Source organism: Scyliorhinus canicula, chromosome 4 (genome assembly GCF_902713615.1).
Source record: "Scyliorhinus canicula chromosome 4, sScyCan1.1, whole genome shotgun sequence".
Taxonomy (NCBI): domain Eukaryota; kingdom Metazoa; phylum Chordata; class Chondrichthyes; order Carcharhiniformes; family Scyliorhinidae; genus Scyliorhinus; species Scyliorhinus canicula.
The window spans coordinates 214,985,490-215,012,986 of record NC_052149.1 but is presented as its reverse complement, the minus strand read 5'-3'; the positions used below and the strand labels follow the sequence as shown (position 1 = coordinate 215,012,986).

At 45.0% G+C, this 27,497-nt stretch overlaps 1 protein-coding gene across 22 annotated transcripts in view; it reads left to right on the top strand.

The window, feature by feature from the left end:
• Nucleotides 1-27,497, top strand: part of LOC119965371 (teneurin-2-like) — a 3,273,255-nt gene that overhangs the window by 2,934,944 nt on the left and 310,814 nt on the right. For all 22 annotated transcript variants that reach the window (XM_038796070.1, XM_038796068.1, XM_038796065.1 and 19 more), the window contains one exon: nucleotides 14,975-15,209. In XM_038796070.1, the coding sequence (XP_038651998.1) occupies nucleotides 14,975-15,209 (235 nt within the window). The remainder of the gene's footprint in view (nucleotides 1-14,974; nucleotides 15,210-27,497) is intronic.

Below are 27,497 nucleotides of genomic sequence, written 5' to 3'. Positions count from 1 at the left end.
AAAGACGAATTCATCCCTTGAACCTGTTCCACTATTCAATGAGCTCAGGCTGATATGCAACCTAACTCCATATATTTATTTTGCTCCATACCTCTTAATACTTGTGGCAAACAAAAAATTGTTAATCTCAAGCTTAAAATTAACAATTGATCTAACATCAACTGCAGAAGATACAACTCTGTCGTATGGAGCAGTTCCCTAATTTCGCTCCTGAAAAGGTCTGGCTCTAATTTTTGAATTATGTCCCCTCACCTAAGGTACTTTTACCAGAAAAAATAGTTTATTTCTGACTGTCCTCGCAGTTCATTGAAACATCTCAAACTTTGATAAAATCAACCTTTGGTCTGATAAATTTTAGGGAGTGCAGCCATAGGTTTTGTAACCTCTCCTCATAATTTTACATTTTGAGTGCAAGGATCAGACTGGTCAACGTGCACTCACTCCAATACATGTATAACATTCCGAAGACGTGGTGCGCAGGAACTTACTAATGGAGGATTGCAGACATAAACCTCCCTTTCCATTATGCAATCTCGAGATGGAGCAAGAGAGAATTCCTCTTCTAACAGGGAAGAAATTCTTTATTTTGCAAAGAGCACAGTTTTTGCATCTAGACATATAAGCCATTTGGAGTCTCTTTAGGATTTTCTTGAAGAGACCTTTCAACATCTTTGATAAATTGAGTGAATACTCTTGTCAGCGAGATAATACTGCTCAAGAAATACAAAAACAAAAGCTTGACTATATCTTGTTTGTTCAAATTAAAATGTGATCAATCTCTAAATTCAGCTTAGGCATTGGGTACGACTTAAATAAATGGGAACAAAGTCCCATAACGAGTGCATTTGGCTGCTTGTTTCCTGGCACTCGCAGTGCCGAGAAACACAACGATAAGGGCCTCAACGGGCAATGCATGGTCGAGGGCGCCCATCGCCCCGTTTTGTTCACTGAGGAGCTCTGCTCACCAGAACTCCTCAATGTAGCGAGGGATCAGGCGTCCTGATCTCCAATGTTCCAGAAGTGACCCCCCCCCCCCTCCCCCCCCATGCTTCAACACATTATAAAAGGGGCGCAGGCACCCCCAGCACCTGTACAGGGCACCCCTTGCCCAACCGCACCCGCACAAAAAATGCCAGCTTGGTACCTTGGCAGTTGATGCCACGCCTCGGGTAACTCCGGAATCTGCATATTACATTGAGACTAGCTGTTTCGCTTTAATATGCAGATTTGCTAAAAGATGATTCTGCTCACAATGGGTGGGATTTACATTGCAACATCTTGTGAGGTCACGTTCGATCACACGCGCCAGTTGATCCCGGTAGGGGGTTCTCCCGGCCTATATCGGTCATGCTGTTCCGCGTTGAACAGCTTTTCGGACGCAGGGTGGCCATTAAATTGAACCCATTGTCCCTCATTGAGTTCACAAGGTTTAAAAAAAAACATCAGCCATCAACTGACATAAAATGCTGTAGACGTTTGATAACAGCCCAGAGAAACGACAGCCAGATACTTGCCCAAGTCTTTGCCATTAAGTGTCCTGGGAAAATGCAGCTGAAAAACCTGGAACAGGTCCAGTAGTAACATTGTGTTGCTCTCAATTGAATGGCTCTGCTGAAGATTTCTCCTTAGGATTCATTGGCCCATCTCCAAATTTATCTCCAATGTGAGTCAAATTGGAGCAAATACTTCACAAAACATCGCAGGCTTAATTTACTTTTATTTTTGAAAAGTAAGGCATGAATCTAATGCAAAACTGATTGAAACCCATACCTTTCCCCTTAACTTGAAGAAAGCCAAGTGTCAGACAGTTGAATACCAGAGTCGTGGAAACAGAAATTATAATTTGAAAAAGCGGGTTGAGGAAAGGTCCTGAAAACGACTGATTTCGCCAGTGGAATGATGATAAGCTGAATAAATCAAGAAGGGTCCCCGTTCGATCGTCCGCAGATTTTAGAAGTTACAGCAGCGATTGTGCTGTATTCTGTTGCTGAGACGGGGAGGGGCAAAATTTGCCAGGACTCCCCATTTCTCAAGTTCTCATGAAAACAGCTCGTGGAGGGACTGAATTCCAAGCGGTCGGGGTTGAGTCACCAGGAGGAAGGAGAGGATCATCGGGGTTCATGAATTGCTGCATTTCTAAAAATTGGTTTGTGGTGATGTTGGATCCGTGGACTCCTTAGAAATGAACTTGTTCAATTTTTGCACATTGCCAACTAACACACCACCAGTACAAATAAACCTGACCCCTTCCTTCAGAAAAAAATCTCACCGAGAACAGTAAATGATCTTATTTGTATTAAAGCCTTTTCTTACATTTTTAAGCAGGGGGCAATACAAAAATTGGTAATATTCTGCATTTAGTTTTGATCTGTTAGAATTTGTTTATCTTCCTTGACATGGTTCCTGTTCCATTTTGTGCGATTTAACTGTCACACACATCACGTTTATTGATCGTGCTGCTGCAACCGATAATAATAATCTTGATGCTGTAGATTTTCTTTTTCTAATTTACTTCTTTTATTGTGATATTTTTCTTCTATTGTCATCTAACTTATTATATACTCTGGCTTTTGAAATGTCAAGTGAGTCGATAGCTAGACTGATGACCGCAGGGAGGCTCTTCAGCATTTTCTTGATTATGCCATGTACATAAACCAGTCCATCATACCCAGGCACAAAAATATCGTCCGCAGAAAGGTGACAGTGCTGCCAACACATTGAACCTTGGGATGTTACGCTGCAGGCTTGAAGCTCTTAATCTCTCAAATGGGAATTGCCATTCTGGAGTCACAGCGGGTAAAGGCCTTGCACTTTCTTCTTTACTCCCATCTCCAAAACAGAAGGAAAGAAGACAAAATCCAATAGCAAGTCATTTAACTCCGAGCAGTCAATGAAACTGTAATGTTGGTAGAGGCCTTTTCTACCTCTTTCATCATCTCTCGGCCCCCTCCTCACTTCCAGTTCCTCAAGTCATAACTCAGTATCCAGTGGGTCAGGTGCCTCTCCATTACTAATCCCAACCAGAGAATGGGCAGAATTTTACCTTTCTTCCCCACAGAGTTTGGCAGCAGGTGAGTAAAGATGCATTGAAGGTTCCAGCACCAAGGGCAGCTTTCTTCTGCATGTTGTTAGGAACATAGTGCAAGAAACTACAAGGGGCTGATCCCTCAACGTCACGAAGGTGGGACGGGCTCAGATTGAGCCCACCCCACCAGCTACTTTGGTTTTTAAAGATAGGTGCACCATTTTTAAAGGCTGCCACGGTGCACAAGAGTTAAAATGGAACCCGCTCACACCCCCCTTCCCCGCATACACTTCCCAGTGTAACCCCTGGTGCTGAACCTGGCATTGCCCCTGGAATCCCCACTGGCCCTGCTCAGTTACAATGCCTCAGCAGTACAAGGAAGTGCTTGGGGCAGTGCCCAGACATGACCCTCTGCCCCTGTGTGAAGCACTCACTTGAGCTCCTCTGGGGGTCTGCCCGCCAGGTGCATGTGTGGGAGACCAGTCGCAATTCACTTTGGCGTGAGCGCATGCCAACATGTATGGATAATTTAAGAAGGGGATGATCAGACATAGAGGCCTGATAATTTATTAGATTCAAATTTATTGCAATGATGTTCCTGACGTCGAACATCAGGATTCTCGTTGCGTCACTAGTTGGCAGCTGGGGCCATCACATCGAGACCTCCCACCAATGTCAATGCGATTTGGATCTGTTGCAAGATTTTCCGCTCATGTCAACCAACCCGGCTGAAAAGAATGCAAGCAGAATATCCCGCCCTATATGTTGTGGTAAATTGAAAACAAAATGTTTCCTGCCACAGCAGGGGGTTCTCTTCTGCAGCTAGAACTAAAAACACGGTGGGGTAGAAATTGCTCATCATTATGCACGTGACAAAAGATGACCAATGACATAGAGCTATATCAAAGCTGTATTGGCATTGGGCAATTTTCAAGCTTCTGCTACAGCTGCCTCCATAAGCAATGAGGAACATTTCAGATGCTAATGAGAAGCCAAACACCACTTTTAAAATTCCTCTGGTACGTTGGGTTCTGAGTGCAGCAGGCACTGAGACTGCTTTTGCTGCATCTTTTGTCAGACATGGATGCAGCAGAAAGCGACTGCCACTGAAATGCAAGAGTGCTTCTCCCAGATCCTGCAGCTCATGATGTCTGCTGTTGGCCACCCATATCTGACTGTCATCTTTCCTCTCCATCCTGGCCCTGATCTGGACTGTTGCCTGCTCTGTCATTCTGCACGGTCATGGCTGAGCTGCCACCTCAATTTCGTCTTCCTGCACCATGCCACCCCTTGCGGAGGGTCTTGAAGGAGGTGAGGGAGTTTGCGAGATGGAACAGCTAAAGATAAAAATTCAGACTATACATGGCTGAAGGTGCAGCAATGAGAGGGGAAAAGCCCGTGGCTGCAGGGAGGGCCTGATTCGAAGGAACGGTGAATGGGCAACTTGAGGGGAGAAGATGGTTGGGAGAGGATTGGGATAGGGAGCGATGAGGCCATGAATTGATTTAATCAGGAGGATGAGAATTTTAAATTGAACAATTTAACGCCTTCTCTCACAGTGATGAGCACAAAACAATTACCTCATAAAAAATGAAAGCAACAAAAAGCAATTAGTGAGTGCTGATAATTTCCTCAGGGAACTTGCTTGGAGGGGTACTGGCTCCAAGACAGTGGCAATCAAAAATGTATTGTCCCCCAAGTATCCTGGGTTAATGACCATCTGAACGCTGTCAGGCTCAATAAATGTTCAAGTTATTGTCATCTTTAAAAATTATATTATTCATACAGTCAAACAGAATGCCGCAATCTAAATTGAACCATTGATTCACATTATTTTCCAAATATCCAACTGCAATTGTTGGTACATAAAACTCTGTGGAACAGAAAGGGTTCACTAGTATTTTACACTGATTTCTGGGCAATTAATTAAATCTACTCACAAGCAAGTCATTTGCGAAACAGAATTTGCTTAGAACCAGCAGTGATGCTCTCAGTGGATGGGCACATCCACAATGGCACTGTCAGATACAATATTATCCAGTGGACGGATTCGACAGAATACTGCAGTGACTAGTGCATTATGATGGCGGATCTGTCCTCTAGATAAATATTGTGTATCCTACGACATACCCATGGGTACAAACTGAAAGAATAGTTTAAAAATACTCGAAAACTGCTGCAATATTGGTGGGTCTTGAAGCTCTGATGTGATGTAAAGTGCCACGATATTATGCAATTTTCTGCAGTTTGAGCAGTGTGGGGACAGTGTGAATGTCAGTGACTTCAGTTTTGGCGTGCATAAATACTTCAGGAACAGATGTTCTTGTGTTGAAATATGCTGCATAATTTGCACTCCATCATCAAATATATTAATCTCTGAATAGCACCAACGTTACCTTTTAATTTCTTTCATCATGTGTAAGGTATTTGTTTCTTTGTTTCACGGGGAGTGGATGCAGGCATGAGTTGACATTGAGTTCACACAGAGAGCATGGGGGTCCTTGGGAAGTGGCTCAGGGGGCATGAGTTGGCTTGGAGAGTATGAGGAGCCATAAGTGGTTGGGGTGGGGCATGAAGTGGCATGGAGGGTATGAGGGGTGAAGGGGAGTGGCTGGGGCCACAATTTGGTATGGAGAGTATGAGGGGGTAATTGAATTGAATTTGATTTATTGTCATGTGTACCGAGGTACAGTGAAATGTATTGTTCTGCGTATGGTCCAGATGAAGTCTGTGTAACTGAGTTGGCATTAAGTTATTATGGAAGGTATGGGGGCCATAAAGAATGGATGAGGTGCTGTGAGGGCCAGACGGCCTAACTCCATTTATTACAACTGGAATGAAGTCCTGGAGGACTAAATCAATAGAATCACTACAGTGCAGAATGATGCCATTTGGCCCATTGAGTCTACACTGACCCTCTGAAGAGAGGCCTACCTAGGCCTCCATCCCCACCCGATCCCCATAACCTCGTAACCCCACCTAACCTGTATATGAATCTTTCTAACCATCCTGCACTTATCCGCCCCCGTGGAGCGAAAATCATGTGGGACCGGATCTGCCCAGTCGGGAAATTTCCCATCGCGAGCTAGCCACCTCATTAGCGAAAATCCAGCTGTTAATCTATAATCTCTGAAATTTATAGGTTCAATCCCCAATTCTGAGACTTCATCCAGAAGCCTGTCTAACATTGATCCATTGCAAAAATTAATTCACTGACCAAATATATCATTATCGGACATCACTGCAGGAGCTGAGGCTCATGTCCTAGGCCCAACCATTTTCAACTGCTTCCATCATAAGGTCAGAAGTGGGGATGTCGACAGATGATTGCATCGATGATTCAGCACCATTGTGATACCTCAGATACAGATACAGTCCATATCAATATGCAGCAAGACCTGGACAATATCCAGGCTTGGGCTGACAACTGGCAAGTGACATTCATGCTGCACAAGTACCAGCCAATGACCATCTTCAACAAGAGAGAAACTACCCATCTCTTGTTGACATTCAGTGGCATTACCATCACTGAATCCCTCACTGTCAACATCATGGGGGTTACCATTAACTAGAAACTATCCCTATAAGAGTGAATCAGAGGCCAGGAATTCTGTCGCGTGTAACTCACCTCCTGACTCCCTAAAGCATGTACATCATCTACAAGTCACAAGTCAGGAATGTGATGGAATATTCTCCACTTGCCTGGATGAGTGCAGCTCCCACAACACTCAAGAATCCCAACACAATCTAGGACCAAAGCTACGTGTTCGGTTGACACCACTTCCATCACCTTAAAGATTCACTCTTCCACCATCCACACACAGTGACAGCAATGTGTACCATCTGCAATATAAGAACATAAGAACTAGGAGCAGAAGTAGACCGTCCGGCCCTTCGAGCCTGCTCCGCCATTCTATAAGATCATGGCTGATCTTTTCGTGGTCTCAGTACCACTTACCCGCATACTCGCCATATCCCGTAATGCCTTTATTTTTCAAAAAAACATCTACCCCATCTTTAAATATATTCAATGAAATAGCATCTAATACTCCTTTCGGTAGGGAATTCCATACTTTAACCACCCTCTGAGTGAAGAAGTTCCTCCTTGATTCCGTCCTAAATCTGCTCCCCCTAATCTTGAGGCTATGCCCTCTTGTCCTACTTTCACCTACCAGTGGAAACATCCTTTCTACTTCTATCTTATCCAGTCCCTTCAAAATGTTATATGTTTCTACTACATCCCGCCATAACCTTCTGAATTCCAGTGAATATAATCCCAATCTACTCAGCCTTTCCTCATACGATAACCCCCTCAACTCTGGTATCAACCTAGTGAACCTCCTCTGCCCCCCCTCTAGTGCTAGCACATACTTTCTCAAGTGTGAAGACCAAAACTGCACACAGTACTCCAGGTGTGGCTTCACCAGCACCTTGTACAACTGCAACATTACCTCTCTACTTTTAAACTCAATCCCCTTCGCAATGAAGGACAAAATTCCATTTGCCTTCCTAATTACTTGTTGCACCTACCTTCTGTGACTCATGCACAAGTACACCCAGGTCCCTCTGCATAGCAGCATGCTGCAGCTTTTTACCATTTAAGTAATAATCCGTTCTATTGTTACTCTTACCAAAATGCATGACTTCACACTTATTGACATTATACTCCATCTGCCAGACCTTTGCCCACTCACTCAATGTGTCAATGTTCCTCTGTAAGGTTTTACAGTCCTCAGTACACTTTGCTCTGTCGCACACCTTTGTGTCATCTGCAAACTTGGATACCTTACACGTAGTTCCCAACTCCAAATCGTCTATATAAATTGTAAATAATTGTGGTCCCAACACCAATCCCTGAGGCACACCACTCGTCACTGATTGGCAGCCAGAATAGCACTCATTTATTCCCACTCTTTGTTTCCTGTTAGACAACCAATCCTCTATCCATGCTAGTACTCTACCCTTAACACCATGCATCCTTATCTTATGCAGCAGCCTCTTGTGCGGTACCTTGTCAAAGGCCTTTTGGAAATCTAGGTACACCACATCCACTGGGTCCCCTTTGTCTACCTTGCTCGAAATGTCTTCATAGAATTCCAAGAGATTCGTCAAGCATGACCTGCCCTTCATGAATCCATGCTGCGTCCGTTCAATGGGACAATTTCTATCGAGGTGCCCTCCTATCTCTTTCTTGATAATAGACTCAAGCATCTTCCCCACAACAGAGGTTAAACTAACCAGTCTATAATTCCCCATCTTTTGTCTACTTCCCTTTTTAAACAGTGGCGTCACATTTGCTGTTTTCCAATCCTCTGGGACTGCCCCAGTGTTCAGCGAATTTTGGAAAATTACCGTCAGTGCATTTGCTATTACTCCAGCCATCTCTTTCAGTACCCTGGGATGCATTCCATCAGGGCCAGGAGACTTATCTATCCTGAGCTCCATTAGCTTGCCCAACACTTGCTCTTTCGTGATAGTAATGGTTTCCAGGTCCTCACCTACCTTCTTCTCTCGGTCAATTGCTGGCATGTTATTAGTGTCCTCCACTGTGAAGACCGATACAAAATATTTGTTCAATGCCTCTGCCATTTCATCATATCCCATAACTAAATGACCACTCTCATCCTCTAATGGACCAATGTTTACTTTAGCCACTCTTTTTAGTTTTATATAATTATAAAAACTTTTGCTATCTGTCCTTATATTCTGTGCCAGTTTTTTTTCGTGTTCTATCTTACTTTTCTTTATGGCTCTTTTCGTGGCTTTCTGCTGACCTTTAAAGTTTTCCCATCCTTCTAGTTTCCCGCTGATCTTGGCCACTTTGTAAGCCTTCTCTTTCAACTTGACAGCCTCATGTATCTCCTTAGACACCCATGGTAGATTACCTCTTTTCTTACAATTCTTCCTTCTCACTGGAATATACTTTTGTTGAGCATTATGAAAGATTTCTTTGAAAGTACTCCAATGCTCCTCAACTGTCCTACCATAAAATATTTGTTTCCAGTCTACTTTAGCGAGGTCTTTCCTCATTCTATCGTAGTCCCCTTTGTTCAAGCATAGGACCCTGGTATTGGATTCTATCATCACACTCTCCATCTGTATACTAAATTCAACCATGCTGTGATGACTCCTCCCAGGAGGATCCCTAACGATGAGGTCATTAATTATTCCTGCCTCATTACACAGGGCCAGATCTAGGATAGCTTGCTCTCTCGTCGGTTCCATTACATATTGTTCCAGAAAACTATCCCGATATATTCAACAAACTCCTCTTCAAGGCTACCCTGACCGAGCTGATTTGACCAATCTATATGCAGATTAAAATCTCCCATGATAACTGCTGTACCCTTTTCACAGGCATTAGTTATCTCTTCATTTACTGCCCGTCCCAGTGCGATGCTATTATTTGGTGGCCTATAGACTACGCCTATCAGTGTCTTTTTCTTCTTAGAATTTCTCATTTCTACCCAAATGGATTCAGCCTCATTCTCCATAGACCCTATATCATCCTTCAATGCCACCCTGATGTCGTCCTTGATTATTAGTGCTACTCCACCTCCCTTACATACCTGTCTATCCCTCCGAAACGTCTGTCCGAAACGTCAATATCTGTTGCAGCAGTTTGTCAATGCTCCTTTGACAGCACCTTCCAAATCCATGAACTCTATTATCTAGAAGGACAAGAGCAGCAGATGAATGGGAAAACCACCACCTGCATGTTCTGCTCCAAGTCCCTGGTTTGGAAATAAATTGGCCATTCCTTCACTGTTGCTGGGTCAAAATTCTGGAACTCGCTCCCCAGCAGCACTGTGGGTGTTCCCACACCACATGGACTGCAGCAGTTCAAGAAGGCAACTCACCACCACTTTTCCAAGGGAAGCATGGTAGCATGGTGGTTAGCATAAATGCTTCACAGCTCCAGGATCCCAGGTTCGGTTCCCGGCTGGGTTACTGTCTGTGCGGAGTCTGCACGTCCTCCCCGTGTGTGCGTGGGTTTCCTCCGGGTGCTCCGGTTTCCTCCCACAGTCCAAAGATGTGCGGGTTAGGTGGATTGTCCTAAAAAAGTAAGGTTAAGGGGTGGGGGGTTGTTGGGTTACGGGTATAGGGTGGATACGTGGGTTTGAGTAGGGTGATCATTGCTCGGCACAACATCGAGGGCCGAAGGGCCTGTTCTGTGCTGTACTGTTCTATGTTCTATGTTCTATGTTCTAATTAGGGATGGCTCAATAAATGCTGACGTAGCCAGTGATGCCTATATCCCATGAACGAATATTTTAAAAGATAACGCATTGCTTGCGCAGATTCATGTATGGTCCAAATGAATGCAAGTTATTTCTTTATTTCCTGGGGGTCCAGCAAAGTTTGCCTGTGATAAACCCTTGTCATAAAGCCACCAGACCTAGAGTATTTTTTTTAAAGCTGCTTAATTTCCGAACTATAATAATTTACAAATCGCATGTCATGGGCTTAAAACTACCGAATTGTTCAATACATGAGATTTTAAAAGAATTTGTTTCCTCTTGGTGCTGGTGATGTTTAGAGTGTACTGCAAAAGCAATTCAAGTTCATTAAACTGGAAAAATAACCTTTTAAGTAAAATTTGTTTTATGGAGATGGAGGTTGAAGGGCAAATAAGACATTTTCAGTGTATTTTTTGAATTATCTACTGTTGACCACGTTGAGTGGTTGCCAAGTGCTGCATTTAAGCAGATGGAGCCATCAGAAAGAGCAGGAAAGAAGCTGAGATTGTTTTCCATGTCATTTGATGCTGCATACTGAGTACACTCCTTGTGTTATTGTCTATTCAAACCCCAATTCCTGTGATACCGTTTGAAGGTTTATCAACTTGATCTTTATTCTTTTCAAAACAAAAAGTCATTCAAATAATGCAGTGTATGAATTGTTATCTTATTATCGTTTCCTGTGCTTGTGCCTGGCTTCGAAACCCATCAAGCCAGTCAAGTGATCATACCCTGTAAAGTGTTGACCCATCACCTTCCAGCGGCACGAGCATATTCGGTGCTGGAATGCTGATTATGAGATTCCAGCATCTTACCATCGATGAAATATGATGGATCTGCACAAAATAAATCCATCTGCATGTTGTACGACTTTGCTGATGGCTGAAGAGGCCATCCCCATCCCTTGAGAGAAAGATTTTGCTGCAAATGCCGCCCATGAAGCTTCCAAGTGTCGGTGAGCGTCGCTATTTTTGGCATTGGCATCTATTGCAAGCTGCTGTAATCACTGGTTTTTGAGGTGGTGCATGTCAGCCCACAGATGGTGTCGCTATTTTCCTCTGTCATCAACCAGTGCTGCCCAGGTGCAATAATCAATGTCTCGGGCTTACAAGCTCATCCTTAAAGCAGAGCTTGGGTGACCATCTGGTCCTCTGACATCAGCTACTTCACGAAGAATGAGGTCCATTAGAAAAGATTAATCAAGAACAGTCAGCATGGTTTTGTTAAAGGGAGGTCATGTCTGACCAACTTGTTTGAATTTTTCCAAGTGAGCAGATGAGGGAAATGCATTTGATGTAGTCTACTTGGCCTTCAGCAACGTTTTTCATAAGGTCTCACATGGGAGACTGATAGCGAGGGTAAGAGCCCATGAGATCCAAGGAAATTTGGCAAATTGGATCCAAAATTGGCTGAGTGACAGGAAGTGGGTGATGGTCGCGGGGCATTTTCTGACTGGAAGCCTGTGTCTAGTGGGATCTCGCAGGGATCAGTGTTGGGGCCCTTGCTGTTTGTGCTTTATATAAATGAGTGAGATATGAATGTAAGATAGAAGGCTTGATCCATAATCTTGCAGATGATACGAAAATTGGTGAGGTGGTAAATAGTGAGGAGGATAGCCTTCGATTACAGGAGGATATAGGCAGGCTGGTGAGATGGGCTGATCAGTAGCAAATGGAATTCAATCTGGATAAGTGTGAGGTGATGCACTTGGGCAGGACAATCAAGGCAAGGACCCTGGAAAGCACCAAGAGTCAGAGGGACCTTGGTGTGCATGTACACTGGTCCCATAAGATAGCAGAACAGGTGGATACATGGTTAAGAAGACATATGGTATCCTTGCCTTTATTACCTCTCCATTCACCTGAGGAAGGAGCTGAGCTCCGAAAGCTCGTGTTTGAAACAAACCTGTTGGACTTTAACCTGGTGTTGTAAGACTTCTTACTTTATTAGCTGAGGCACAGAGTTTAAGAGCAGGGAGGTTATGCTGGAACTGTGTAAAGTGTTAGTTAGGCCACAGCAAGAGTAGTGTGTATAGTTCTGGAATCCACATTGTAGGAGGGATGTGATAGCACTGCAAACAGTTCAGAGGAGATTTACCAGGATGTTGCCTGAGTTGGAGAGTTTTTGTTATGAGGAGAGATTGGATAGACTTGGATTGTTTTCCTTGGAGCAGAGGAGACTGGTGTGGGGGGGAGTGGGGGGGGGGGGGGGAGAGAGAGACATGATTGAGGTGTATAAAATAAGGAGCATAGATTGAGTTGACAGGAAGAAACATTTCCTCTTGTGGAGGAATCAATGACCAGAGGGCACAGATTTAAGGTAAGGGGCAGTAGGTTCAGAGAGGATGTGTGGAAAAGTTGTTTTACCCAGAGTGTGGTGGGGGTTTGGAACTCGCTGCCTGAAAAGGTGGTGGAGGCAGAGACCCTCATAACATTTAAGGAGTATTTAGGTGTGCAGTTGCAATCCTAAGGCATACAAGGCTATGGGCCAAGTGCTGGGAAATGGGATTAGAATAGTTAAGTAGTTGTTTTTGACTGGCGCAGACTCAATGGGCCAAAGGGCCTTTCCTGTGCCATATGACTCTGTCTCTATGAATCTGTTAGCACCCACCTCTATTTGATGAGTACTTCCAAACACGGAAGCTTTGCCTTTGAAAAGCCTGCCACGTTCGTGATTTGGCCCTGTCAGAATATGCGAGTATTGCGCCGCAGACATTGACGATTGAAATGGTTGCTCTTCTTTTACTGGTAGCTGTAAGTCATGCATGTTTCACAGCTGTACAACCAGTTGCTGAGAACACAGGCCTTATAAACCATCAGTTGCATCTCTGCCCCAGACGACACAAAATAACACCCCATTGGAAGTGATTGTGGGATATAAATCGTGAAATATTAAATTCTTTGATAGCTATTTGACATTACATATTTTCTTGTTCACATTCTGTGAAGCCCTTTCACAAATAGATGAACCAATAGTGTTGGAAATCTGAGGTGCAATGAGATTCCATCGGTATTTTCCCAACTACCTTCTTCTATTCGTGAATTAATTGCAACTCTGCTCCGAAACTTACTTCCTCTATATTGCCTGACCAGTAAGCTAGACTGGCAAATCTCATTCCATTTGCAGCAAGTGGCATGTTGGTACCTGCTGAAAATTGTGCCCGTGATGACAAAAACACTGGCCAAGTGGGCTCAAATTATCACAGCCGCTTTGAGCTGCTACACTTTTTAAAAAATCCTCTCCAATTTGAAAAATGTCGCAGGTAGCAAAACTCAGTGGTGCATGGAAGAGACATTGTGAGGCCTATGGAAATTTTCATTGTTTTATTTTGCTTCTGCTATTTATTATAAGCACGTCTCGTACCTAGTTGACAATTACAAGTCTCTGCAATCTGGGCCCTGCAGTTATTACATGGAAACTATCACAGCATTTGCAGATGGCGGAAGTATATTAGAATCTAGCAGTGCTTTCTGTGACTTCCAAATGGCTCTTGCAAATGTTTGCTTACAGCAAAATGGTCCTATAGAAGTAAGAGTGTCGACTATTTCAAGAAAAAACTATAAACCAGTCCCTCTCCAAGTCAATTGAATTAGTAAGCATAACTGTTAGTCCATTGACCTAACAATAAAGTTCACATTGTGTATATTATACACACGGGAAATAAGGAATGTCACCTCACATACTGAGAGACGTGCCCATTGAATCTCCAAATACTTGCCTATTAGCATTCAACAATTCAGATGAGCCGAGTTTAATTTTAATATTAATAATTATATATACTCCATATTTAGTAAGTTAGTGGCAATAACATGATCAGAGATAAATCAGTAATTTGTTCCTCAGTGTACAGGGGCCATACCATCTGGACAAATAGGTATTTGCTTATTCTGTATTGGTCTTTTGGTGTACTAGTAGTATTGAGAGTGAGCAGGGCGGGGCACTCTATGTAATTAAAATTATTCAAAAGGATCACTACTGTCTCTTTGTTGCATTTTCTTCAGAATCAACTTATTACCCTGATGTCCACCTCGGCTTGCACAAGCAGATCTCTTTATTAATCCAATTGTTGCTTCACTCTGTGCTTTTGAAACAACGTATTTTGAGCACTCTTTAGATTTCCATGGTACAAAATAGGAATTTCATCTGTAACTCCTGCAAATATCCATTGGCAACAAGCATTTGCTCAGAGCGCAAGGAATTTGTTGCAACTCAGTCACACGTGAAGGGATCCTGACAATGGCGCAAACCACACGTGTGGAGCCCAAGCAGTTTATCAACGTCATCTGAAACCCCAAGATATGGGGCTGCCTTGAAACAAACTCCTAAATAGACTGTTATTTATGACATCGATGAAAAGATAAATGCTTAGCAATGGAAAAAGAACCAACATAGTAAAGATGAATGGCAAGTACTTAAATGTGAGAAACAAAAATGGATGAATGCAAGTAAGGTTTTAACAGCCTATCTGATACTGCAATGCTGCAAAGGTTTGTTTAGCTGAATTGAAGAGGAACAGAATTTCAGTAAATATAACGTCAACAGTGAGTAGAAAGATGTGAGGAGCGTGTGGTGATCAGATGGCATTTCACCCTCATCAGAATGAGTGTCAACAGATTTATAAAACTTTCTTTCATCTTGCCAACGTTTCTTTGTGAAGGAACTGAGTGTATAACAGCATGTTAATAATTGCACTCTTCCTTCTCTGCAGGCCCTCCAAATCATCACAGCCAGTCTACTCTCCGACCTCCTCTTCCACCACCCCACAACCAGACGCTCTCGCACCACCACTCGTCTGCCAACTCCCTCAACAGAAACTCTTTGACAAACAGAAGGAACCAGATTCATGCCCCTTCTTCTGCACCCAATGAGCTGCCTACCACACCAGAGTCTGTTCAGCTGCAGGACAGCTGGGTTCTGAACAGTAACGTGCCACTAGAGACCAGGTATTGTAAAAGGCAATTTATTCTTATCCTACATTTGTTTGACTTGTCAGACCTTATTGCACCTGATAACTTCTCAATCTATTATCCAAGCCATTTAGCCAAAACGCAGAAGAAAACTATGTCTCCTCCTGGCTGCCTCCTGACTCAGATCATAAACTTGTTCTGTAGGAGTAAGCTTCCTTTTCCTGTCTGTTCTCATTTTAATTTTTATGGGGGACTAGTATATGTTTAATAGTTCGCCCACTGAATGCAGTCAATCCACATTGGTGATAATTTTCACCCAGAGGCATTCTACTCAAGAATGCCAAATTTTACCGCATTGGATTGGATTGGATTGGATTTGTTTATTGTCACGTGTACCGAGGTACAGTGAAAAGTATTTTTCTGCAAGCAGCTCAACAGATCATTCAGTACATGGGAAGAAAAGGGAATTGAACATAATTCAAGAAAATACATGAGAATACATAATAGGGCAACACAAGATATACAATGTAACTACATAAGCATTGGCATCGGATGAAGCAGACAGGGTGTAGTGTTAATGAGGACAGTCCGTAAAAGGGTCATTTAGGAGTCTGGTAAGTCTGGTGACAGTGGGGAAGAAGCTGTTTTTGAGTCTGTTTGTCCGTGTTCTCAGACTTCTGAATCTCCTGCCCGATGGAAGAAGTTGGAAAAGTGAGTAAGCCGGGTGGGAGGGATCCTTGATTATGCTGCCTGCTTTCCCCCGGCAGCGGGAGGTGTAGATGGAATCTACATATGGAATCTACAGATGGAATCTGCATATCCCATGGTTTGCAGTTGATCTAACACTCATCTGATTTGCACAAAGGAGTACAGTTAACCTTCAGCTGCTTTTTCCTGCTGAAATGTTCCTCAGATTCCACACATCATCAAGTACTTCAGGAGGCAGAACCCATGCCACTCTGCTGAGGCACATGTGTAGAGTGCTGCTCATTAGCTTCCCATCAGCACTTTGGTTTTTAATGAGTGAACAATGGAATACCACAGAGTTTGTCTTTAACGTCTTTGGCAATGCTTCACAGCAGGTGCTTTTAAAATGCACATGTGCGCCCTTATAAGTGCAAGATCATACGTGTCTTTCCTAACATGTTGATCAGTTTTGTAATGGACTTTGTTTTTGTGCTACATCCAATTTGGGCCTCGATATCCCAGCAATAACCAATTCAAATGACCAATAGACGAACAGTCAGAAAGAAATGCCTGATTATTATGCGGGCTCTTTTTGTGTTTGACTCTCGGCTGCGAAGTATAACTGACACATTTTGGAAAATAAATCTTAATAAGGGGCGGGATTCTCCCAGCCCGGGACGGGCCGGAGAATCCCCACAACCGGCACGCGATTCTCCGCAGAGCGTAGAATCGGTGCCATTGGCGCCAGCGCGTTTGGCGCGGCGTCGGTCGCGGACCGCTGTACGCGGCGGGGCCGCCAATTCTCGGCCCGGGATGGGCCAAGTGGCCGCTCTAAAAAGGCAGAGTCCCGCCGGCGCTGTCCACACCTGGTCGCAGCCGGCAGGAACTCTGCACGCAGGATCGGGTGGCGGCCTGTTTGGGGGGGGGGGGGGGGGGGGGGGGGGGGCTCTGACCCCGGGGGGGCCTCCAATGGGGCCTGGCCGCCCACCGATCGGCGGGCCAGCCTCTCGCTCCCCGGGCCTATTTTCTTCCGCGCCGGCCCCTGAACTCCCGCGCCATGTTGCGTCAGGGCCAGCGCGTTGAGGGAGGCCATCATGCGTGCACGGGTTGGCACCGGCGGCCACTGCGCATGCATGGGTACCGCGGCACACAGTTCACGCCGGGATGGGAGGCTGGAGCAGCGTGAACCGCTCCAGCGCCGTGCTGGCCCCCTGTATAGGCCAGAATCAGTACTCCCAGCGGCCCGTTCACGCCATTGGAAACGTAATTCACGACAGCATGGACACTCTGCTGCCGAATAGGAGAATCCCATCCATGGTTTCTCAATATTTTAATGCTGGATTATTAAATTAGGGAACACGCAGGACAATAATTTAGAAATCGCTGCTTGTTTATTCTTCTGAATTCTGTTGACAGAATCCCAAATGTGATTCCGAAAGACCTTGTAATAACAAGTTCATGCTATTTTTAAAAAAACTGTGAGGATTGAACGACGTCAGAAAATTTTTGCGTGCAGGAGCGGTGCATTTGTCTCCTCATGCCACAGTGATCAATCTTTGTACCGTGTTGGCATGGGGAATTGAACGGTGTAGCATTCACAGATGTGTAGGCTTCACTGATTGTGTTCTTAATCAGTTGGATTCTTATGCATTGCTTCAATTCACAATGGTTTTCTCAGTCGGGAAAGAGAATTCGTTGAAGAAGGCCATTGTCACCTGCAAGAAAAGAGAGTAAATTTTATTGCTGGTTAAAAAAATAAGTTGCATTTGAGCCCTGCATGACACTACATTACCAGTAAGTACCAGCAACATTCTCATTTCAGGCATCAGGGGCTGCTCAGCACTTGTTAGGATGACCTTGCTGTGTTAGTGGCCATTTGTAAGCAAAGGAATTCCTCAGATAAGGCTCTGGAGAGACTGTGGTGCAATAACCAATTGAAATGATAAATGGCGCGCTGCCACATTTAAAATACATCTTGTAAATTGAGGCATTCTGGTGCTCGACTGGCACTGCCAGTGGGCAGAAGGCAGCTTTCAGGTAGTGGCTTATTTTCATCCCTTAAAATAGTTCAGTTTTCTTCTACATTTTTTTTACCGTTTCCCTTTTTTTCCTGATATGTAAAGCACATTTGAAGCTCATTTTATTTTCTAAGTACAAAAGCCAAGTCCTTCTGACTAGCGATGTACATGTGCATTATGCTAAGGGAGAGAGAGGAAATTGGGCTGTTCTCGACAACAAAGGGGTACAGACCAGGCCACACAGTGCATTCCTAATCTCTGTTTAGATCATACTGGCTGAGGAAAAGGGTATCAGAGGGCAAAGGCCCTGAGAGAGAGAAACAGAATGAATGTTGAACTAAGTGCCATCTAGTCCATAACACAGTAGCACAGTGGTTAGCACTGTTGCTTCACTGTGCTAGGGACCCAGGTTCGATTCCCAGCTTGGGTCGCTGTCTGTGCGGAGACTGCATGTTCTCTTCGTGTCTACGAGGGTTTCCTCCGGGTGCTCGGGTTTCCTCCCACAGTCCAAAGATGTGCAGGTTAGGTGGATTGGTCATGCTAAATTGCCTGTAGTGTCCAAAGGTTAGGTGTGTTTACTGGATTATGGGGAGAGGGTGGAGGTGTGAGCTCAAGTAGGGTGCACTTTCAAGGGCTGGTATAGACTCGATGGGCCAAATGGCCGCCTTCGGCACTGTAAATTCTATAAATATCTTTAAAAGACGTGGCGATTGGAAGATTTTAGGAATACTGGGTGGGATTCTCCGACCCCCCGCCGGGCCAGAGAATTGCCGGGGGCAGCGTGAATCCGCCCTGCCAGCCCGTCACCGGCTGCCGGATTCTCTCGCGCCAGCTTTTCGGCGGGAGCGGGAATTGCATTGTGCCAGTCATTGGCAATGGCCCCCCCCCCCGGCAATTCTCCGCTCGTCGATGTACCGTGTGGCCGCCCGCTTTCGGCCAGTCTAGCGGGCGGCCTGTGGAGTCCTCGGGGTGGGGGTGCGAGAGGATCTGGCCCCGGTGGGGCCCCCAGAGTGGCCTGGCCCACGATCGAGGCCCACCGATCTACGGGCAGGCCTGTGCTGTGGGGGCATTCTTTCCCTCCGCGCCGGCCGCTGTAATGGTCTGCCGTGGCCGGCGTGGAGAAGAACCCCCCTGCGCATGCGCTGGGATCACGCCAGAACAGGCTGGCGCCCCCGCGCATACGGCAACTTGCGGAGGCCCTTCAGCACCGGTTGGCATGGCGCCAACCCCGCTGGTGCCAGCCTAGCCCTTCCTCTGCACCTTCCATGCAGCCCGATGCCGGAGTGGTTCACTCAGGAAAAAGATAATATTGTGGAGGAGAATGCTGAGACCCAGGCTATTAGAATAGATGGCATTGAGGTGCGTAGGGAAGAAGTATTGGCAATTCTGGACAAGGTGAAAATAGATAAGTCCCCGGGGCCTGATGGGATTTATCCTAGGATTCTCTGGGAAGCCAGGGAAGAGATTGCTGAGCCTTTGGCTTTGATTTTTAGGTCATCATTGGCTACAGGAATAGTGCCAGAGGACTGGAGGATAGCAAATGTGGTCCCTTTGTTCAAGAAGGGGAGTAGAGATAACCCCGGTAATTGTTCAAGAAGGGGAGTAGAGATAACCCCGGTAACTATAGGCCAGTGAGCCTCACGTCTGTGGTGGGTAAAGTCTTGGAGAGGATTATAAAAGATACGATTTATAATCATCTAGATAGGAATAATATGATTAGGGATAGTCAGCATGGTTTTGTGAAGGGTAGGTCATGCCTCACAAATCTTATCGAGTTCTTTGAGAAGGTGACGGAACAGGTGGATGAGGGTAGAGCAGTTGATGTGGTGTATATGGATTTCAGTAAAGCGTTTGATAAGGTTCCCCATGGTCGGCTATTGCAGAAAATACAGAGGCTGGGGATTGAGGGTGATTTAGAGATGTGGATCAGAAATTGGCTAGTTGAAAGAAGACAGAGAGTGGTGGTTGATGGGAAATGTTCAGAATGGAGTTCAGTTACGAGTGGCGTACCACAAGGATCTGTTCTGGGGCCGTTGCTGTTTGTCATTTTTATAAATGACCTAGAGGAGGGAGCAGAAGGATGGGTAAGTAAATTTGCAGACGACACTAAAGTCGGTGGAGTTGTAGACAGTGCGGAAGGATGTTGCAGGTTACAGAGGGACATAGATAAGCTGCAGAGCTGGGCTGAGAGGTGGCAAATGGAGTTTAATGTGGAGAAGTGTGAGGTGATTCACTTTGGAAAGAATAACAGGAATGCGGAATATTTGGCTAATGGTAAAATTCTTGGTAGTGTGGATGAGCAGAGGGATCTCGGTGTCCAGGTACATAGATCCCTGAAAGTTGCCTCCCAGGTTGATAGGGTTGTGAAGAAGGCCTATGGTGTGCTGGCCTTTATTGGTAGAGGGATTGAGTTCCGGAGCCATGAGGTCATGTTGCAGTTGTACAAAACTCTAGTACGGCCACATTTGGAGTATTGTGTACAGTTCTGGTCGCCTCATTATAGGAAGGACGTGGAAGCTTTGGAACGGGTGCAGAGGAGATTTACCAGGATGTTGCCTGGTATGGAGGGAAAATTGTATGAGGAAAGGCTGATGGACTTGAGGTTGTTTTCGTTAGAGAGAAGAAGGTTAAGAGGTGACCTAATAGAGACATACAAAATGATCAGAGGGTTAGATAGGGTGGACAGCGAGAGCCTTCTCCCGCGGATGGAGTTGGCTATCACGAGGGGACATAGCCTTAAATTGAGGGGCAATAGATATAGGACAGAGGTCAGAGGTGGGTTTTTTACGCAAAGAGTGGTGAGGCCGTGGAATGCACTACCTGCAACAGTAGTGAACTCGCCAACATTGAGGGCATTTAAAAGTTTATTGGATAAGCATATGGATGATAAGGGCATAGTGTAGGTTAGATGGCCTTTAGTTTTTTTTTCCCATGTCGGTGCAACATTGAGGGCCGAAGGGCCTGTACTGCGCTGTATCGTTCTATGTTCTATGTTCTATGTTCTATGCCACTCCTCGGCACCGGTACGGCCCACCCCGCCGGATAGCAGAGAATCCCGGCCACTGGCTTCTAAATGTTGGGACAAGTTAAGAATTAAAAGCCTGGGGTTAGTGTGTGTTTGACTGAAGTTGCCATGTTTTCTAAAAAAAAAGAATTCTGTTTGCAGAACCTGAGTGTTTTTAGCAGCCAGAGACCTAAATTGATGAAGGAATATGTTTATCAGTCTGGGCTAATGTATGGTGGTTTGACTGGGAAGGGATGTCCCTGGAGAGTTAATGCACTTTTAATCCCTGGAAAGTTTATTTGATTTTTTTTTAGCTTGGAGAGATTAACTCATTGCTGGGTGGAGCCAAGAAAGGCAGAGAGGCAGTGAATTTGGAGAAGCTTTGAGAGTGAGAGGAGCTGAGTTCTGATCTACCTGACTCTGAGTGCACAATTCTTTCCAAGTAGGATTGCTAAAAAAAGTAATCATATTTTAAAGCAGAGCAATCTTGTCTTAAGACAAGGAAGAGACTGAAACAACCTAGTGGAAGAACTATTTGAATATATTCAGCCAGAATCTGAAGGGGTTCCAAGCGGAGCCACGTCTGTTTTATAAAGCAAGTATTACTCTACGTCCTGCTAATTTTAAGATGGATTAAGAGCTGTGTGTTTCTTTTCTTGCTGTTTATTGGGAAATTGAAAATTTGTGTTAAGGGATAATTGTAAGCTGTTCCTTTTTGGGCGTGAGGATAAAAGTTTAATATTGTATTCATAATAACGTTTTGTTTTAGAAATACCAAAGCCCTATATTTTTCTGTAATCACTCCTGGAGCGAATCATTATTTCCGCACAGTCTTAAAATAAACTAAAATATTGAGGTTTTGATCCAGTATCCCAGCCACTGTTGGGGTCTGGTCTGGGATCATAACATAATTGGGGGCTCATCCAGGATCCTTAAGTATAATTCCTTGTTTGGCTTTGGGTTATTGACGACAGTGACAGTGTGTGGAATGAGTTGGTTCTTTCAGTTTTTGAAATTAGGGAGTGATTGGAGATGGCTCTTCCAGTTGCCAAAGCTTTCCTGGGTACAGAAACGATTACTCGGGATGGCTTATAAAGGAAGACTAAAGCAAAATTTGGGGGTTTGCGGAGAAGCTGCAGTCAAAGAGGTGAGGGAGGTATAGATTGCACAGGCCATAGTGCAAAATTTAAATTTGCCAAAGACACAGCCTGAATCACTAGAATTAGCTAGAATTCAATTATAAATTAAACAATTAGAAATGCAGGCAAACAACCAATGGAAAGAAGCAGAACTGAAGGGATTGGAAATGAAGGAAAAGGAAAGATTGGCACTGGCAGAAGCAAAAGAAAAACAGAGGGCAGAAAAGGAAAAAAGAGGGTTTTTCAAAAGGAACTGGAAAAGAGGAAGATTGAGGCAGAAATGGAAAGATTAGCAAAGGAAGCAAGTGATAAGGAAAGAGAGAGAGAATTTGAGCTGCAAGGAGAACACCAATTTAAACGGTGGAGTTAAAGGCAGAAGCTGAGGAAGGTCTAGAGGAAGAAGAAATACTTCCTAGTCAAAATCTTAGTGGGGATATGTTTAAATATATTCAAGCATTGCCAAGATTTGATGAGAAACATGTGGAAGCATTTTCCATTTCATTTGAGACTGTGGTTAAACAATTGAATTGGCCAAAGACCATGTGGGTAGTGTCGGTTCAAACAAAGTTGGTAGGTAGAGCTGGTGAAGTGTTTCATCACTGTCAGAGGAGGTATCTAGGGATTATAAGGTGAGAAAAAACATATTGAGTGCATATGAACTGGTGCCAGATGTCTACAGGTAGAAGTTTAGAAATTGAAGAAAAGAATCAGGTCAGACATATATAGAATTCAAACGAATTTTAAAAAGTAATTTTAATAGGTGGATAAGAGCATTAAAAATAGACCAAATGTATGACACTCTTAGGGAAATAATTATTTTGGTGAAATATAAAGATTCACTTCCCACAGTAGTGAGAACTCATGTGGAAGAGCAAAGAGTTAAAACTGCTCGACAAGCTGCAGAAATGGCAATGATTTTGAATTGCTTCACAAAGCAAAGTTTGGTTTTCAACATCAATTTCAATCTGTGAAGGATATAAACTGAGGAAATGAGAAATTCACAGATGGTCAGTGCAAAGGAAGTTTTGTTGGTGATGTTAAGGAAAAACTATGGGCTGGATTCTCCCAAAATGGGACTATATCCCCATGCCGGCATAAAAATGCTGGCGTTTCACTCTGGAGTTTCGTATACAAATGATCAGCCAATTCACTCACCTGCAGGGTCCAGCAGGGACCCAGAGTGATCCACGCAGCTTTAGCTGAGGATACAGTGGCGGCCTCCAGTGGCCACGCTGAGCGCCATGGCGGACTCTAACCGCGGAGGCAGATGTGAAATGTAAGCACCCACCCCCCCGATCGACCGCATGACCAAAGAACCGACCGCCCTGATCTGTCCCCCGGGCTGTCCATAAGGTCCCTTCCCGGTGTCCGATCCCCCCGTGCCCCACCAGGGCGGCCGTGGACTGAGTTCACAGCTGCCACGCGAACTTCCCGAATGACGATAGGTGATTACAACCACGCCATCGGGAACTTGGCCAGTCAGGAGTGGAGGATCGCTGGGCGGGCCTCTGGTAATTGTCTCCGAGCCGTGCAGCGTACTCCACAAACACGGCGATTCTCTGGGCCTGATTTCGGCGTGAAATTGGATTCTCTGCCCCCGTGCCAAACGCAATTCTGCCACGGGGCTGTGGAGAATCCAGCCCCATGTTCTCACACCTAGGCTGAATCGGCTCTGCTTCGTGCCGATGCAGGGACACGGTTGCCCCCCCCTCCCGCTAACAGGTGGGGATATCCTCCCACCTCCATCACAGGGTTACCACCCCCGCGCACACAAGTCGTACACATGAGATTGACCCAATCCCCTCCATCGACCCCCCACCACAAGAGATCCCCACCACCTTGCCCCACCATCTGGCCCCTTCACCAGAGACCCCTATCAGAGATCCCACCATATCAGAGACTCCCCTCTCCACCCCCTCCCCCCCACCCCCACCCCGCCACCTCCATCAGTCACCAGTGCCTGGAAGCTAAAGAGTGGTCCAGAAAGACACAGTAAAATAAATTACTGCTTCTTCACTTTTCTGGTGCCTTACACCTGCTTCGAACAGATGTCTAGAAAACAGCAGCTGTAACTGAATAGAAAGGCAAAACCACAACACAAGGTTTTAACCCATCAGATCCTTTGATCTGCTAGGCTTTGATTCACTTAAAAGCAAAATAGCTTTTAGTAGCCTGTAATGACATCTACCAGACAACCAGAGGTCTGGATTGATTATTTTCATCTCCCTTCATGCTTGAATGCATTTAAAGTAGCCTGCTTTAATCCTAACCACAATGTTTATAGCTATAATTGACAGATTGTCACCACATCAAAAGAAGTTAAGTGTTTTCTGCTGAGAAAAAGAGGAAGTGAAAGCACTTAACTCCCCGATGTTCAGAAACATTGTGGTTACGTTCAGCATTTGCACTGTCGGGAGGAGGAAGCTGACTGATGATCTTTGGTGACACACACCTTAAATGCTTATCCCCTGGCCCCCTTTGAGGTCCACCGCATCAGGGCCACACTGGCAAATACTTGCACCAATCCACGGCCGCTTGAATGCCAGCCCAGAGGATTGGAGGATCGCGGAGGCATGGAGAAATGGTGCCCAGCCCATTAACAGGATGCAAATGGATCATTTGACCCATTTACGTCCTCTCGCTGGCATGTGGGATGAACCTCGATGCTGCCGTGAGTGGGGGACCAGATCATCACAAACGAACTGGAGCCAAGGGCCGATCCTGTTTTTCCCTCCGGTAGCGGCAGCAGAGACTACCTCCCGAAGATTTCTCCCACATGTACACAGAATGCAACAGTGCCTGATATAATAGAGGTTGTTGAGGATTACATTTCTATTTTAAAAAACTTACATAACAATCGCTGATGCTCTGAATCTTTGATGCGACTTTTATTGATTAATAGCCATTCAGTACCTAATAGCGTCCTACAAAATTCTCTCTGAGATACACTCTCCTTTTTGCTCATGTAAATTTAGAAATTTTTGACCTACCCACTCATCAACTTTAATAGTCCAAATTAAAACCCGCCATGGGTCTGCAGCTCAATTTATGTGGCAATGTAAATATGGTCAGTCATTTTGCTCCTGTGTCTGACTATACAAGGAAGCCAATCACATTGTGACATTGGGCTGGATTTTAATACGCAAAAATCATATTAGTTGGGATCAGGTCAGAGATTTTAAATTGTAAAATTTAAAGGGGCAATTTTCCAGTCATATTGCAACCAGTGCAAATTCCGCCATGTCAGGACAATTGGGAGAGAGCCCCAAAATGGGATTTGCACCAGGCACAAAATCAGTTCCTCATTCTCCTGGCCTGCTCCAGCTGACATGTTTACAATAGATTTTCGATCATAGAATTTACAGTGCAGAAGGAGGCCATTTGGCCCATTTAATCGACACCAGCATCCTTCTTAAGCCCATGCATCCATCATATCCCTATAACACAGTAACCCACCTTTTATGGACACTGAGGGGCAACCTAGCATGGTCAATCCACCTAAACTGCACATCTTTGGACTGTGGGATGAAACTGGAGCAACCGGAGGAAACCCATGCTGACACAGGGAGAAAGTGCAACCTCCACACAGACAATCACTCGAGACCGGAATTGAACCTGGACCCTGGAGCTGTAAGGCAGCCGTGCTAACCACAGTGCTACCATGCGCCCCAAAAGGGCAAGGACCGGATCACAAATCATTTGCATTCATTTTAATCTCACTAGCGACATTAAAGTCGAATGTACCGTCTTCCCGGCATTCACCTGACCCCAGCGCTAAGTGATACTGGCGTGAATCACTACTGGGACCTAAAAATGGGAGCCAGTCAGGGGGACACCGAGGAAGAGAAAGAGGCAAGTTCCCTCTCTACACTTACCTCCAGGGTGCCGAGGGTGATCCTTCAGTGGAGGTGGGGGTTTGGGGGCTTGTGCTGGGCTGGGGGGGGGGGGGGGGGGGAGGGGTGGTGCCGGCGCAGGTCAGGGATCTTTCCCAGATGGGGGTCGTGTGAAAGTCTTCCCTCTGTAGTCTTGAAAACCTTTAAACTCTCTCCCAGCGTGTCAATATCAATGATCTGTCAGATGAAAGTAAATACTTCCCTCTGTAGCCTTGAAAACCTTTTATGTCTCTCCCAGCAAGTCAATATCAATATCTGTCTTTTTCTGGCAAGATGTAACTAGTGGGATGCCACAGGGCTCGGTCCTTGGGCTCCAGCTATTTACCATCTATATAAACGACTTGGGCGGAGGGATAGAAGGTTCTATAGCCAAATTTGCAGATGACACAAAAATAGGAGGGACAGTAAGTTGCGATGAGCAAATAAGAACCTTACAAATGGATACAGGAGAGTTAGTTAGGAGAGTGGGCCAAAATGTGAAAGATGGAGTTTAACATGGATGTGTGTGAGGTCATCCGTTTTGGTTGGAAAAGTGGAAAGGCAACATATTATCTAAATGAGGAGAGACTTTGGGATGCTGCGGTGCAGAGGGATCAGGGGCTCCTTGTCCATGAGTCACAGAAAACAAGCATGCAGGTACAGCAGATAATAAAGAAGGCAAATGGAATGTTGGCATTTATAGTGAAAGGAATTGAGTATAAAGTTAAGGAAGTGTTGTTGCAACTATACAAGGCATTGGTGAGATTGCACCTGGAGTATTGTCCACAGTTTGGTCCCCTTATTTGAGGAAAGATGTAGTGGCATTGGAGTCAGTTCAGAGGAGGTTCGTTGAGTTGACTCCACAGATGAGGAGTTTGTCATAGGAAGAGGGTTGAACTCTCTAGAGTTCAGAAGAATGAGGGGAGATCAAATTGAAGTGTACAGATGAGAAAAGGTATGGATAAAGTAGATGTAGAGCTCATGCTTTCTCTTGTGGGGCATTCTAGAACAAGAGGTCATAGTCTTAGGTTAAAAGGTAGCAAATTTAAAACAGAGTTGAGGAGAAACTACTTCTCCCAAAGGGTTGTGAATCTGTGGAATTCCCTACCCAGAGTGCAGTGGATGCTGGGAGGACAGTGAGTAAATTTAAGGAGGAGTTAAACAGATTTTTAGTTGGTAATGGGTTAAAGGGTTATGGAGAATAGGCAGGACGGTGGAGTTAAGGCCAGGGTGAGATCAGCCATGTTCGAATGGCGGAGCAGACTCGATGGGCCAAATGGCCTAAAGCTGCTCCTATATCTTAGAACCTATGAATTTATAAAGCTAAACGTCTTCCCTCTGTGGCCTGGTTCTGGGGAAACTGAAAAGTTCTGAAGGTGAATAAATCATCCTGAACTGGCTGGGCTACACCCCAGGGCTCGCTGAGGAGATTGTGGAGGCATTGGTGGTGATCTTTCAGGAATCACTGGAGGCAGGTAGACTGTAAAGTAGCTAATGTAACACTGCTGTTTAAGAAGGGAGGGAGGCAGAAGACGGGAAATGATTAGGCCGGTAGCCTGACCTTGGTCATTGGGAAGGTTTTTAAAGTCCATTCATAAAGGTGA